Source organism: Genypterus blacodes, unplaced genomic scaffold, assembly GCF_046128005.1.
Source record: "Genypterus blacodes isolate CSIRO-AG114 ecotype Tasmania unplaced genomic scaffold, CSIRO-AGI_Gbla_v1 ptg000028l_1, whole genome shotgun sequence".
Lineage (NCBI taxonomy): Eukaryota > Metazoa > Chordata > Actinopteri > Ophidiiformes > Ophidiidae > Genypterus > Genypterus blacodes.
The window spans coordinates 919,772-934,712 of NW_027466841.1; the positions used below are offsets into that span (position 1 = coordinate 919,772).

At 48.8% G+C, this 14,941-nt stretch overlaps 1 protein-coding gene across 6 annotated transcripts in view; it reads left to right on the plus strand.

Moving 5' to 3' along the window:
- The window catches only part of srcin1a (SRC kinase signaling inhibitor 1a), a 34,557-nt gene extending 19,787 nt beyond the window's left edge, over positions 1–14,770 (plus strand). For 5 of the 6 annotated variants that reach the window (XM_076143982.1, XM_076143984.1, XM_076143983.1 and 2 more), the window contains 9 exons: positions 243–390; positions 785–1,091; positions 1,223–1,490; positions 1,586–1,725; positions 1,807–1,959; positions 3,079–3,171; positions 3,363–4,307; positions 6,151–6,288; positions 9,520–14,770. In XM_076143982.1, coding sequence (XP_076000097.1) covers positions 243–390; positions 785–1,091; positions 1,223–1,490; positions 1,586–1,725; positions 1,807–1,959; positions 3,079–3,171; positions 3,363–4,307; positions 6,151–6,288; positions 9,520–9,525 — 2,198 coding nt within the window. In that variant the 3' untranslated portion in view covers positions 9,526–14,770. The remainder of the gene's footprint in view (positions 1–242; positions 391–784; positions 1,092–1,222; positions 1,491–1,585; positions 1,726–1,806; positions 1,960–3,078; positions 3,172–3,362; positions 4,308–6,150; positions 6,289–9,519) is intronic. The other variant, XM_076143987.1, reaches the window with a different exon arrangement.
- The last annotated feature ends 171 nt before the right edge of the window (positions 14,771–14,941 follow it).

Genomic DNA, 14,941 nt, shown 5'->3' on the forward strand with positions numbered 1-14,941 from the left:
TGTACGCGGGCAGAAACGCTCTCCTGGCTCCGGCAGAGCGCTAATTACACACCAAGGCACTGATTATCTGTCAATCAGCCTCAGCCAGTCTGTTAAACATTTGATCACTCTCTCAAAACGATGTCAATATGAAATCAGCCAGAGATTGTTGCAGTGAATCAGAAGAAAAAAGCTCACAGAATCATTTGAAAATATGAAATGTCGCTTCACTTCCTGTCTCCCTCCTCTGCTTCCTGCTCCAGATCAGTTCCCGGGCCTGCAGAGTAAGATGCGGGTGGTTCTCCGGGTGGAAGTGGAGGCGGTGAAATTCCTGAAAGAGGAGCCGCACAGACTGGACGCCCTTCTGAAACGCTGCAAGACCATCACAGACACGCTCGCCACCATGCGCAGGTCTGAGTCACCACTTCCTGCCACCGACGGCGTCTTCTTGACCTTTGACACGTCTGTGCGGCTCTTATACCTTGATTCAGATCTGCTGAAGTGACTGATTGTTGCGTGTTGGAGAGCAGCATTATATTACATGATTAAGGCTCATAAACCTGCGCTGGCTGCGTTCTTTCATCCGCTTAACCTTTAACCTTCAAGTTTTACTTTTATTATCCAAAAATGAGCCTTTTATCCACACACACTTCACGTCCTCATCAAAGGAACTCGCCGTTTTTGTTTCCCGATCTTTTCTGAGGTTTTGATCCCAAGGACGAGGAGCCACTTTATTCACACTCCAGCTTATGTTCTAGAAAAGCTTGAACAGTTTTTTAAACCCTTTTGTGTGTTTGCTTACCAGACAAGCGAACGACGGCGTGTGGAAGAAACAGGACGACTTCTCTAATCCCTCACCAAAGCACGGCGAGAACCTGCGGAAGCTTTCGGACTTCGACATGTCCGCCGGGACCCCGCTCACCATCAACGACCTCGGGGGAGGAAACAGCCTGTCCAACTGGAGCCCCCACGCCAGCCTCAGCCGTAGCCATGGAAACCCCAGCGGCCCGCACAAGGACAATCACCCTCCTGTTCCTCACAAGGGCAAAGCCTTAGAGGAGCTGGAACGTCGTAATGCTGCTGACAAAGCTTTGTCCGTGGAAGTCCGACTGGTAGGAGACATTTGTGTTCACCTTCATCTTCACCTTCATCTTCTGTCCTGCTGTCCTGGTCTTTGTCTTACACGTGAAACATTCAGTTCTGGTGCTTATAAAGTGTCCTGATCCGTCTGTCCACTCCTCAGGCGGCAGAGCGGGACTGGGAGGAGAAACGAGCAAGTCTCACCCAGTACAGCGCCCAGGACATCAACCGGCTGCTGGAGGAGACGCAGGCGGAGCTCATGAAAGCGATACCAGACCTGGACTTCGCCGCCAGGCAGATCAAGCCGTCCTCCAACACGCCGTCCTCCCAGAACCCCCAGAGCGGCACGGGGACGGGGACGCTGGAGCACCGTGTCATCAAGCCCCAGCAGAAGCTCCCTGGGAAAGAGGCGGGATCCAGGCGCGGGTCGGGTAAGATGGAGAAGAAATCACTGGTGCACAACGTATCCGGCCTCAGAGTCAGATAGGAGCTCTCACATGTTGAATGGTTTCACTTCCTGTTCCAGACGAGCTGACGGTTCCTCGCTATCGCACAGAGAAGCCATCCAAGTCTCCTCCACCTCCCCCACCTCGACGCAGCTTCCCGTCCTCTCCTGGCCTGACCTCCCGCAGCGGGGAGCCGCTCATCCCCGGGAAAAGTGTCAAGGTAACAACAAACGAGGTTTCACTCACAAATCTGACATATCACATCTATATCCACTCATCTACTGTTTCTTTGTCATTGTAGAAGTGTGATTCGGAGGAGACGGAGGGCCAGAAGCCTCACGTGAAGCTGAGGAGAACGATGTCAGAGAACCCTCGCCCTGCATCCACCCCTCCCACACTGGCCTCTGGGGACAAGGAGGACAGAGAGGAGGACAAGATCGCTGCCGAGTTAGAGGTAACAAGGCGCCCAAACTAGAGCTGGAGCTGTTTAATGAGAGGAGAGCTGCTCTGTTTTTATTATTTATGATATGTCCACAACTTGCCATGGGCAGAATTTTGCACTGAGACACACACACACACACACACACAAGCATCTATGCTCGCCGTTACCACATGTTGAAGCAGCAGGTACCATATGTCCCCTTGCCCGTGGCGCTGGCAGAGCCCAGAGATCACACACTGCTCAGTCACACACATCATCACGCAGGGCTCACAGATCACAGCCCGGCAGATGGACGCTCAGCGCTGCCCGGCTGTGTGGGACTCCGGCTGGTTGAATTCTGATGGAAACGTCGTCGTCCCCCAAAACACAGTCGGGACCTCCGTTCGGTTTGTTCCGCTTAATTTTGATGCCGGCGTCAAACACAGTGTCTAACAAGTCTCTGAAACTCCCTTGTTACCCCCCCCTCTCCTATCTTCCCCCCCCCCCCACTCCCCCAGCTGTTTGAGAGGGCCTATGCCCGGCTCGCTCTGCCCCTCCCCCTGCCCCTCCCCCTGACCTCACGCCCCCGCAGCAGCAGGAGCAACGCGCCCCCCTGCAGCCTGGACCTGTGGGCCTGCGAGGCCCCGGGCACCGAGGTAACAAACATGGTGGACCCTGCCTGCTGAGCACTGCTGCCCCCCCTCCCCCCCTTCTCACACCCCAATACAAACACACTCCTCTGCTCACTCTGACGCCATCTTCTCTGTTTGTTGTTGCCGTGCATGCAACACCACCGTCAAGTCCAAGCAGCTACTTAGTTTCATTTGAGTCCGTCTGTTGCCACCAGACTGGTATGAAGAACTTCACAGAACATCACAGTCTAGACACGCACACGCGCACACACACACACACACACACACACACACACACACACACACTTCAACTTCAACTTGGAATTGCAGAGAGGAATCACACATGCAGCCTTCACTTTAAGCGTCTTTGTCACTTTAGATACAAACCTACACACAGATTGAGTTCCTACATCACTGAGTGTGCAGAATGGAGTGGTGTGCTGTGTGCTGTGTGTGTGTGTGTGATGTGTGTCAGTTAGCATATGCGACTAGCTGTAAACCTGTACACTATGTCAAACAGCTACCTAGCAGAGCCTCACTGAGCAGCTCTGGACTACAGAGGAAGCAGAGAGGATCAGTCCACACAGGCAGCAGTGTGTCCTCAGATGTGACAGTAAGACGCCTACACACATTCACACTCTGATACTCATTTGTCCATAGATGCTAATGGCGTCACTAAATGCTTCTGTATCATTCAGTCGTGCCTCTTTGTCTCTTAAAGCAGCGACCTTCAAGTCTTAAACAGCAACTTGCCGCATTGTTCCAAAGCTGCGAGCGATTGAATCCACTTTCTTTTTATTCCAGGGTAGACGTTTGTCTCTCCCTTCTGTCCCTCACATTGTGTTGACAGAGTGTTCGCCTGCTCCCTCAGAGGATCCTGTCAGAGATGTGATGGAGAACACCGCAAATCTGTCACAAGATTGGAGGCTTCACGACTCAGTGTTCAGGAGTGGAGTGTCAAAGCAGCAGGATGTAATCACAGGCTTGTCTCAGAAGGAGCTCAGGGTCCAGCAGGCTGGTCAGGGGGACACAGAGCCAAAGGAAGACTTGGCCCTGGTGCTGACGGAGCTCCAGGTGAGGGTGTTGTCTCCCACAGAGGTCCTAGAGCTCGTGGGGACAAGAGGAGACACTCTGCAGACTGTTACCCTCCCGCTGCAGCTCCACCTGGAGGTTAGTTGGAGTGAGCGGCCGATCCTGGTGCTGTTCAGGGAGGAACAAACAGTCCGGGAGGCCTACAGACTGCTGCTTTGTCTTCTGGACTCGTCCGAGCCTGCGTGCAAACACAGAGTAGGATCCTCCGCCGTCAGCGCTCCACCTTCAGCCCCCAGGATCTCCCTCCACGCCGGCCAGCAGGGCTCCCTGGTGGAGGCTTTGAGGAGAGGGATTGAAAGAGGCGACAGAACGGTGACATTCCATCCCAACGCTGAATTTCCGATGATTCCCAAGGTCCAGCAGATTCCAGCAGAGAGCACTCCGGAGCCTCAAGGGTCAGGGAGCTCAGCGGAGAGCGCGGCAAACCTGAGACAGAGGGGACGAGACATCCGAGGCAGCACCTACAGGAGGCTGGACAGCCTGGAGGAGACCATCCGCGAGCTGGAGAACACCTTGTTAGAGATGAGCGGCCATCCCACCGCAGAGCACCTGTACGTCGACTCTGCACCCGGACAGACGGACGCTCCTCACGCTGCGGAGATCCAGAAGCCGCCGGTCCCGCCTAAGCCGTCCTCTCGGAGCCCCGCCTCTACCCAGGTCCACCTCCCGCTCCTCCTGTGTAGATCTCTTGGGCGTGACGCTTTATCTTCCTCCTTCAGTCTTTACTTGGGTGACACGGATTTTCTCTTCCGAGCGAAGCCTCTGATGTCTGCTCCCTGCTGAATTGGCCTTTAATTGTTTTAGAGAGTGAAACGGCTGAACTCCTATCAAGCCACATTAAAGGGGACAGACAACAGACTCCCTCCCTACTTGTGTGTGCGTGTGCGTGTGCGTGTGTGTGTGTGTGTGTTCTATGATGAATGCTTGAGCTGATATCCTGCTGGGCTCAGCGCTGCTAATTGTCTTTTTATCGACCTGTCCTGGTATCTGGTGCTTCCCTCTGTATCTCGCCAATTTTGCATTTTGTTATGCTAATTAGTCAATAAATAATAAACGATAGATAAGACACACTTTCTAATTTCTTCCATCTTCCTCCTATCTTTACTCCTCAGCTCAGCTTCTGTGTGACATCACCTCTACACCTCTATTACCTCTATTCCCTCTGCAGATGAACCTTCTGGAACATGATGCTGATGCTGATGCGTCATGTTAAACAGGTTAAACATGACGTGACGCCACCTTGCTCTCCGGTCGAACTTGTTCCCCTCTTTATGCACTCTTCCTCTACAGGCACCAGCTAACGATTATTTTATCTTCGTCTTCCAGGCCGGATCCTCAGATGATTTAGACCAAACAAACGTCATAATTCATCAACATCGGATATAAACAGGAAGTGTCGAGAAAAAACAAAAAAGTTTTTAGGACACTTCCTGTTTACGTCTCACAGGTATTGCAGAGAGTTTACATGTGCATTTGCCTGTAGTTGATCTCATGACAACAAAGATTAGAGACTATCAGAGGAGTTCTCACGCTCCCGTGTCGCCCGGCGTCTTCATTCCGGCGTCTTCACTCCAACGCTTCACTCCAACGTCGTCATTCCGCCTCTTATATGATTCTCCTGCTGCTCCGTGTTGCAGTTTCCCGCTCAGGTCAGAGCTTCCAAACTCAGCCAGTAGCGCTGTCATGGCGAGTTTCATCCCTCTGATGTAGAAGCAGAGTCAATTCCTATCGCCTTGGCTACACATTACAGAGTCTTCACGCATTATTTCATCACTCTGACTTCAAACATGTTCATCCCTCCGACGTGATCTCCCTCTGAACTCGTGTCCTGACTCCTCACTGGGCGGTGACCAAAATCTCTCCTACAAATACGACAACGGCCCCCGGAGCTTCATTACAATTCAGTTTTAACGAGCAGATACGAGGATTTGTTCACGAGCGGCGAGCGAGGGCTGTATATCTTATGAGCCGGGGCCTGACATTGAATTGTAATGTGGAGTTTTCCGCACTGAGCACGTCTGCGGCTGGAACTGCTTGTTTGACGCGATACCATTTTATCTATTATTAGTTTTTTCCTGTGAAGAAGAGCCACAGTTTGATAGAAATTTGAACGGCTGTGTGTTTGTTTTGTTCACATTAGAAACACTCCAGTGCCACACGCAGCAGGAGAGATCATTAAGCACACACACACGCGCACACACACACAGAGAGCCGCGCCGCGTTGGGGAAACTCGGCTACGCGTTGTCGGTTTTGATGTGGCGCTTCTCCATCCTCCTCTTCTTTGTCATTACTCCTGACGCATTGTGAAGCTCTGTGGAGTGGAGACGACACTTACACAAGCCACAAAACACCGATTCTTACAGTCTGACTGAGCTGTATTCTAAAGACACTGAAGGAGACGTTGTCCACTGAGTGTGACTCACGCCTACATGTCCCTCTCTTGTCCCCCTGTCTCCTCTCCGCTCTTCTGTCTCTTCCACCTCTCTCCTCCTCTCTCAGGGAGGAAATAGCTCCGGCGTCGGCAAAGTTCTTCACTCTTCGGCGACTTCCAAGCTGAAGCACCTGCAGCAGAACAGCACAGACAAGGCGAAGAGCGGCAGGAGGGAGGACTTCCTGAAGCTCCAGGGCCAGCAGCAGGTACGGCGGTTGCACTCTGTAGAGTCGGGGGCCAATTCAGGCTGGATCTGAGTGCAGAGGGCAGAGTGAGGCTACCGCTTTACACAGAACGCTGCCCTGAACTTCCAAAGAGGCTTTTATCATGACTAGAATCTGGAATGGCGGCGGAAGGAGCGCATGGTTTGTACCCAGGATGTAATAAATATTTGGGTGCACATTTGAGTGGATTTGATGACCTCTTTTGAAGGAAGTGATACATATAAAGTAAAAATTAGAGTCCTCAGTATCCTCTGTGCCTGCACTTTACGATCCCCCTTTGAGCCAATATACTCTGGAGTTGCTATGCAACCCTCAGTACTTTAGCCAGCAGATCCAGCATAAATTGGTCTTTATGTGTCCCCCCTCCCCTCCACACACACACACACACACACACACTGCACCTCTGCACGTCCCCACTGTGTCCATCAGATCCTCCAGTTACATTTAAGACACTGCAGCACAATAACAGAGCCCCGCTGAGTCTTTGCATCATGGAGGACCCCGACTGTGACCCAACTACCATGTGGAAACACACTTAGGATCCCAGATGCAGCAAATCACATGTGACCGTCTGACACTGGCACACTTCATCCGAATAGAGTGACTTTATTAATGACCGCCGTGTTTAACAAGTCACAATCTGCGGCAGAAAGCAGTTTAAAAGTTATTCTTACAAAGTGTCTCTCCAAGTCCTGAATTATTACATGAGTGAGGAAATGAAACAGTTGAAGCATGTCGGTTTAGGGAAGCCAAGATCGTTTTTCTGACCCTGGAATCATAAAGTCATTCTAATTTGAAAAATAACGGGAGCAGTGAAGTGCAACTAAACCGCCGAGTGTTCGGACACAAACTCAGTCCTGAAGGTGGAGAGAGAGAGAGGGAGAGAGACAGAGACAGGAGAGACAGCAGACGAACGAAGCGTTGGTTGCTGCGCAACCAGAGAAGATTGGGATGAATCTCTGCAGCGCTTTGAGTCACTGGCAGTCAGTGATTATTCAGGATGAAGAGGCAGGTCCTCCTCTTGCTCTGTTCCCATTTAGACCTCAGTGTCTCCTGGCAGGGTTGAATCGGGTCTGACTGACTGATGAACCCCTGCCTCCTCTGACAGCCTTATCTTTGTTTCTGCTTCATATTCTGTTTTGTTTGTGAGCCGTTTCACGACAGCTTCTTCATCCGTTCCAAAGCTCTTCATTTGTTTCCACGTTTTCTCTCGGTGAGGGGAAAAAAGACGTGACGATGAAAGAAGCGAGGAACAGCGATCTCACACATGAAACGCCCCCCGTCTCGCCTCAAGCTCCATATAGGCGACATCACTTTGCGTGTTTGTCACTGCTCTGTACTGTAAACAAATACGAGCAATGGAGCGACGCCTTTCTTCTGCTCTTTGCTCCTGATGCACTTTGCCTAACCTTACTTATCACTCTTCCTCTGTCACTCTCTCTCTCCTGTTGTGATACAGAGGCTGAACGGTTAACCGAAAGCAAAATCCATTCCATTCTTTCGGTAACGACACTCACGCACTCACACACAGCCTGCAAATTGCGATTCCAAAAAGCAGCTTTGTGTATGAAAACCTCCTTTCAGACGTTTCCGAGCTCTTTATCAGCGTGGTGCCATCTTAGGCGGCAACAGCAGCTGAATGCCAAACAACAAACAGCCCTGACACATTCACATCTTTTCACCACAAGCGGGAACAAGCAGCTGTGTCAGACATCACAAGTGCAAACAGCTCAATGTAACATCACAGGTGGAGTATGTGTATTAAGTCTGACACCTCCTAACAAACCCGACCTGTTTGTTTACTAATGTGGTGTGAAGCAGATCTCCTCAGGTTAAACTGCACTTTGAGCATAATGGACCTTATTGTGATGGAGTTTTGTGGAGATTAAGCATTGTGGTGTCACTCCTGTGCGTTGTTGTTGTTGTTAGAATAATCTTACGTTGGGTGTGACGTGATTCAACCAATCAGATTTCAGGGGTAAAGCAGTATCTGTAATGTTGATACGCTCCTGTAACCCGGCGTGAGCTTGTGTTTGTGTTTGCTTGTGTTTGGGGCACCGCACTCGCTCCGTTTCCCTCCAAGGTCTAAGAGGATCCGTCAAATCAGGGCGCCGGATAAGAACAGACAGTTCAAAGTCGCAATTTGACTCCGTTTGCTTGGGCACAGATCGAGGAGAGCATGGAAATGTGAATCACTTTCACAGCGCAAGGAAAAAATCCATTTCCATTTCCCACTAGGCCTCGTATTTCTGGTGGCTGTTAAACGGGCCGGCTAAAGGTTCTGGCGCCAGGTGAGGGGTTGGGGGGGGGGGAGCTGTGAGGAGCGATTCTGTTTGGCAGGTGAGGCCGCTCCGCCTCGCGCAGACCCATACTTTTTAAGCCAGCGAGGCTTGAGACAGGGTTCCTCGAGCAGAATGCACAGCCTGGTTCTCTGGGAATGGGTTGGCAGCACCGAGTCTGGAGCTGCAACAAAGCAGGTGAGAAGCTCAACCTGCAGCCCCGCGTGGACCAGAACACACACACACACCCACACACACACACAGCTAATCACCATAAAGCCCCCAGCAAACTGTGAAAACTATAAACTCACAGCCAAGAAGGCCAAAACTTCTGCCTCTGATTCAAACTCCAAACACAAACACGTAGATGTCGTCTCGGCGGTTTGGATTGCAAAGTGTGTGTGTGTGTCGGGTTGGTGTGTCAAACTAGTCCGACATGGTGCCGCTCACGTGTCAGACGTGTCGTCGCTCTGATTCATGTTGCTTTGCCTACTGGCCCTCTCAGACGGTAAATGAGTGGAATGTTGTGACCGTGTTACCCACAAGTCTGCATACTGCGAGCACAGTGCCATCTGCTGGCCGCCTCTGGCACGACACAGATGACTGGAAGTGTGATTTCGTTGCATATTTTAATGAGCAACAGTCATTAAAATAAGTGTCGTGACAAAAACTGAGCAGCTCCACAGAAACAATCTCACAGGAACATGAGGTATGTGTTTCCCAGTGTTTTTGTGGTTTCATGTGTAGCTTGCCTCTGTCTCTATGGCGACCTGAATAACCTTCTCCTGTGTTTGTCTCTTGTTCTCACCGCACTTCCTTCCCCTCCATTCTATCAACACCTCCTGCGGCACGACCCTCACCCACCCTCCCTCCCTCCGTGTGACCCCGTGACCCCGGCCTGCCTGTGTACCTGCGCCCACCTGTGACCCTGCAGCAGTGAGAAACCCTTCAGTGTCCATCATCTTCAGCCTCTTCCTCCTCACCCGACCAGAGAGCTACACAACCCCTTTTTTTGTTAATCAGTCCCTCCTTCTGTCCCTGTGGGGGGGTCAGTCTACACTGAGGTTCAATCGCTGTGTATGTGTGCACGTATGTCGGGTGTGTGTAGGTGTGTGTGTGTTTGGTGTGTGTGTGCGTGCGTGCATGCGTGTGCACTGGCAGGGGTGCCCAACCACCGCCACAACCCAACTTTAAGACTTGATTTTTCATTTTCCTTTTGTTCCATGGAAACCTTCTCTTCTCCCTATATTCCTCCCTTCTACTTCCTCCTCCTCTCTTCCCGCCTCTCACCTGACCTCTGACCCCGCTGTTCCCGAAAGGCCTCGACGACCAATGGCACGGGTGGCGGTGTCGAGCCGCACCTCTCCGACTCGAGAGCTGCCGTTTTCTCAGGCCTAGCACCCTCCGCTTCGCCGGCGTTTGCCCATAGCGTGAAGAAGAGTCCCCAGGAGGTGGCGCTCTCCTCCCTGTCCGCCTCCTCTGGTCAGGCTAAGGCCCTGCTGGCCAGTCTGTCGGCCTCCGGCTTGACCGCAGAGGCCCTGCTCCTCTCCTCCGCCATGCGTCACCACCGTCTTCTCCGCGAGCAGCGAGCCTCCTCCCTGCCCATCTCCCAGACCTCCTCCTCTTCCTCCTCTTCCTCCTCTCCCACATCCGCCACCTCCGCCTCCACCCCTTCCCTCTCTCCGTCCTCCCCCTCCCCTTTGAACCCCCTCACCCTCTCCTCTTTGCTTCTCAAGTCCAGCACTCGGAGCCTTGAGCGATCCGTCAGGAACGGCCAAAAGCAGAGTGGCAGCAAAGAGGAGCTCTGTCCCGGTAACTCTCAGTGAGGAAGAGGAGGCGGCAGAAGGAGGAAGATTCACTTAAAGCACTGTCGCAGAAATTGAAAACTAAGCTAAAAGGAGTGCAGCTGGTTCAAGTGGAAAAGAACGGAGCAAACCACTGAAATTCCAGGATTTTGTAATATTTTCTTTTTGACCGTTTGGACCTTTTCTTCTTTTTTTCGTCTCTGCTTTCGGACTCCGGGATCGTCGCATATCCATCACAAAGAACTACTTCACTGTAAATGGACTCTAGCTCTCCCTCTCGCACACGCTTCAGACTCTGATCCGGTTCCACGGATCATCTGCGGCTCTCCCACGCAGTCGCACTGCCACTTTTCCCAGATGGCGAGAGCGCGGGCCTCCACTCCCACCGGCGGGCTGTGGTGTGGACGGACAGAGACACACACACACACACACACACACACAGACACACACACACACACACACACACACACACACACACACACACACTCATATATATCCTCACTCAATGGCTTGTTTGTGGAGTAGATATAATGTCTTAGACTGTGACTTCTATCATAGAGAATATAGTTGCAATAATCACCCAGTGAGTCCAGTGGTGTGTGTGTTCCGGACGACGTCGCTCTGAATCGCCGGGCAGAATGTAAAGCTGCTCAGAAAAAACTGTTTTAAAACGTAAATCTAAAGGCGACGATTGTGGTTTTCTCATCTGTCTGTGTGGCTGTTCTTCTCTGAACTGGTGCTATATTTCTCCCCTGTTTGTCCAGACTGTGTGAAGAGTTAACACGACTGTGACCTGTTCACCACTCATACCTGTGCATCCCACTGATGTCACCGATGGTTTCATAGATTCTTAGGAGAGTCGAGGTGTCATTTTCAGTTTGATACTTACGTTTACAGAAGCACATATGGGAGCAGCGTTACAGCAGCACATGTACTTTAAACAAAGACAGAAAGAAAGAGGGGAAATGCACAACAGCTGATGAAGAGTGAACATTTATGTGTGATGACGAGTGAATTATGACAATCAGGATGAACCCTCGGGCGCAGCCTGCTGGCTGCTGCGGGCGTTTGAGCACCTGAGATCCAAATATCTGCACAAATATTCAAGCACACACACACACACACACACACACACACAGACACACACACACACACACACACACACACACACACACACATACACACAAACACACGAACACACACACACCCACACTTGTAAAGCCAAGCTGTTTGTTGAAGCACACACTATCTTGTGTAATTGATTCTTTTTTAAAGCCTGCTCTCTCTCTGATAATAAGCCGTCTGGTGTAATCTGCCATATCAGACAGAATTGATTTGATAGAATAGAATCCGATCTGTTTGTGTCCTGGTGCCGTGTAAGGAAAGTTACACCTGAGCTCAAAGTTCATTAATTTAATAAGGTTTTTCAGCATTTCAGAATGAATTTGACTGTTTGAAATCTTTACACACCAGTTCTAATGATAAACTGTCCTGAGAATATGATTCAGTCATTGATCTCAATGTATATACATTGAGATCTGATCTATAGTTAAAGAAGAGAATATGAAATTAGTATTTTTTTAAAAGTACATTTTCCTCAAAATTCCTCTTCATGAGAAGCACAAATTATATATAAAGAATAGAAGCTACAAATTATTCCTGAAGGATAAACAAGAAAACACATCTAATACGTCAGATATTCAATTTTATGACCTGCATGTTGGAAGAGGAATCGTGTATGAATGTGGGGACTTTGCTGCTTCTGCCTGGTTCAACTTATTTCCATTTAAACGTTTGCGTCAAAGGCCATGTCAGTACGAAACCCTGCACAGGAAGGAACCATTCCCAAGCTCCCTGTAATGTGTGAAGTTTCACCCTAAAGCTACACTGCTGCGCGGAATAGTCACACACACACACACACACACACACACACACACACACACTCGGTGACTTTAAATAGCGTCGCGGCGGCGCTGAGATGAAGACATCTCTTGTGTCAGAGATGAAGGAGACGCGTCAAGCTCGGGGATATGTGTGTTTAACAGCTTTGCCGTGTGTTTGCGATGTGTTTGCAGAGATGAGTGTAGCCGCAGCTGTTTGACTGGCTGAGACACTTTTTTGTGGCCTTTTATGGCTTTTTTTTCGCTTCCTTTGCTCAATAAAAACCACTCTGCTGAAGTTATTACAGGACACGGTTTGGGAACGGCGCGTGCAATGTAGGACGAGCGGTTTGGGTCTTGTACCGAGTCGGCGCTCTTGGCCATCGATTTCCCTGTCACCATGTGTTTTCCCAGTGCCTCTAACACTAAATACTTGCAAGAAATCCCCCACCCCCCTAGTTGTATTACAGTATTGCATCATCAGTGGCGACTCCAGGGTGTGGAAATGATCTTGTTCCTGTTAGTTGTTTTGCAGAAAAAAGGTCAAACGAAGGGTTCATAAGGAGCGGAGCCCAATGCAACCAGGCTCTGCTCCGCTCACGCTGATCCACACTTTAATCCATCGCCCCCGGAGTTTAACCTGCTGCATTTGCATCCGCTGACAGAGTATTCATGCTTTTCTGGTCCTTTTCCTTACTCCCCCGAGTGAAGTCCGAGACCAAACTCCCCCGGGGAAATTTGCGTGACTGGGCTGTCCGAAATGATTTCTAAGTGTTAGTGGACTGTGATTTCAACATGGCTAGGAGGCTTCACAGAAGGCCACGCCCCCCCAAACTCGGCAATCAGAAAAAACTCATGCAAACTTGAAATCAAACGTAGGATTATACATATATAAATATATCTTAAGTGAGATGTTTGTGTATGATATTATAATTGTGAAGAAAAGTGTGATATATATATAGGCCTAGATTAAATTATATACTGTAAAATGTCATCATCTCTTCAGTTTTATATCTTAGTGGCCATTTTGTACAGATCTTTTCTTTTTTAATTCATCAAGAGAGATATTGCATTTCACACTGACAGATGATTTATTCATACGCAGAACATTTTTATATTTGTTTGAATATATCTGTATAGATTGACAGCTAGCCTCTGTAATATACACAATACATTTTTTTTAAGGTTTTTGTTGATTGAAAATTTTTGTGAGTTTTTCCGTTTATCCAATTGTTTTTCTTTGGACCGCCTGAGCTTACGGGCTTCTTTTGCTACTATGTTTCCGTCTTTTCCGGTTCTTTTTTGTCCCTTTTTTTTTTGGTCTTTAACACATCCAGTACTTGTGATGCAGCTGAATATGACTAATGTTGGAGAGTCGGAAACACAAATGGTGTGGTAACTACTGTGAAAGGTCAGATTCTGGGCCCGACAGGTTCACACGGAGCCTTTACTGCTCTGCTGAACAAACTTCCATGGCTTTAATTCTCTCTGTGTCGTGTGCATGTGAACAGGAAAGGTGATGATGTGCGTTCAGATAAAATGATCTATAAAGCAGAGGGAAGTATGTTTTGTTGCTGTTCCACATGTTCCACTTGTTGCACAAAGTGGCTTTAAGTAGCAGTTTAGCTAAACCACAGAAGTTGTTAAGTAAACCCACAAAGATGGATCAATAAGGGAATTATGTGGAATTATATGGATTTATAGTTTTGTCTCTTTTGCCATTGCATCTTTTTTTATAATGAACCTACATTCTATAGTATGTATATGAGATTTTTACATGAATGTGTGGATGTTCAAAAATCTTGGCATCGAAAAAGTAGAAAACACGAACAAGTCGAGGTGTAAATAGGCCGAGTCATTCCTTTAACAAATTGTCATGTCCAAAAAGAAAATGTTTATTAATGACTAAAAATATGACGATGGGTACAAAGGTATATACAAAACAATGCATGTATAGTCTCAAGCAATCGCACGGTGCAGTCGAAAAAAATGTCGTCTTCATGTTTTCTCAAAAGATGAGAAAGAGGAAGAGAAAAGAGAAAAGAGGTTCTATGTTAGAGGTTTACAACTATGGAGAATGAAACGTTATTTAGGTATCTGTGACACAGGCATGTTCAGTCTTACTGTGATCTGTTGTGTGATGAAGATGATGATGATGATGAAGATGATGGTAGTAGTGGCTAAGAAGGATTCCGAATGCTTGAACACACCCAAACTAGAAAAGTCGCCAATAACGGTGAACTCTTCCCACAGAGTGATTCTCCCATTTGTAGAGTAGTGTGATATAAGAACAAAATAATACAGAAAATAGATCTATAATATAATGATATATAAATTTAAAAGCCTACCGATACTGGAGATAATTTATCAGTGTGGATGCCATGATATTCTGTGAGACGTGTGTGTTTTTCCTGTGAGAAGACAGTCGGCAGTTGAACCTGCCTTCTTTTGTACATAATTTGCTGTGATTGTGTGTCTAATAAAGTGCAGCTCTCTTGTACAGTCGTGGCGTCTGAATCTTGCTTCATGCTCAGTCTGTTAGAGGTCAAAGGTGAAAGGTTTTATCCATGTCCAATTATGAATGTCATAAAATGTACAGACGTTTCACTGATCTACTTCTAGTCTCTTGCTGCAGCACGGCTCTGCATACTGAGCGGAAACAGACAATCTG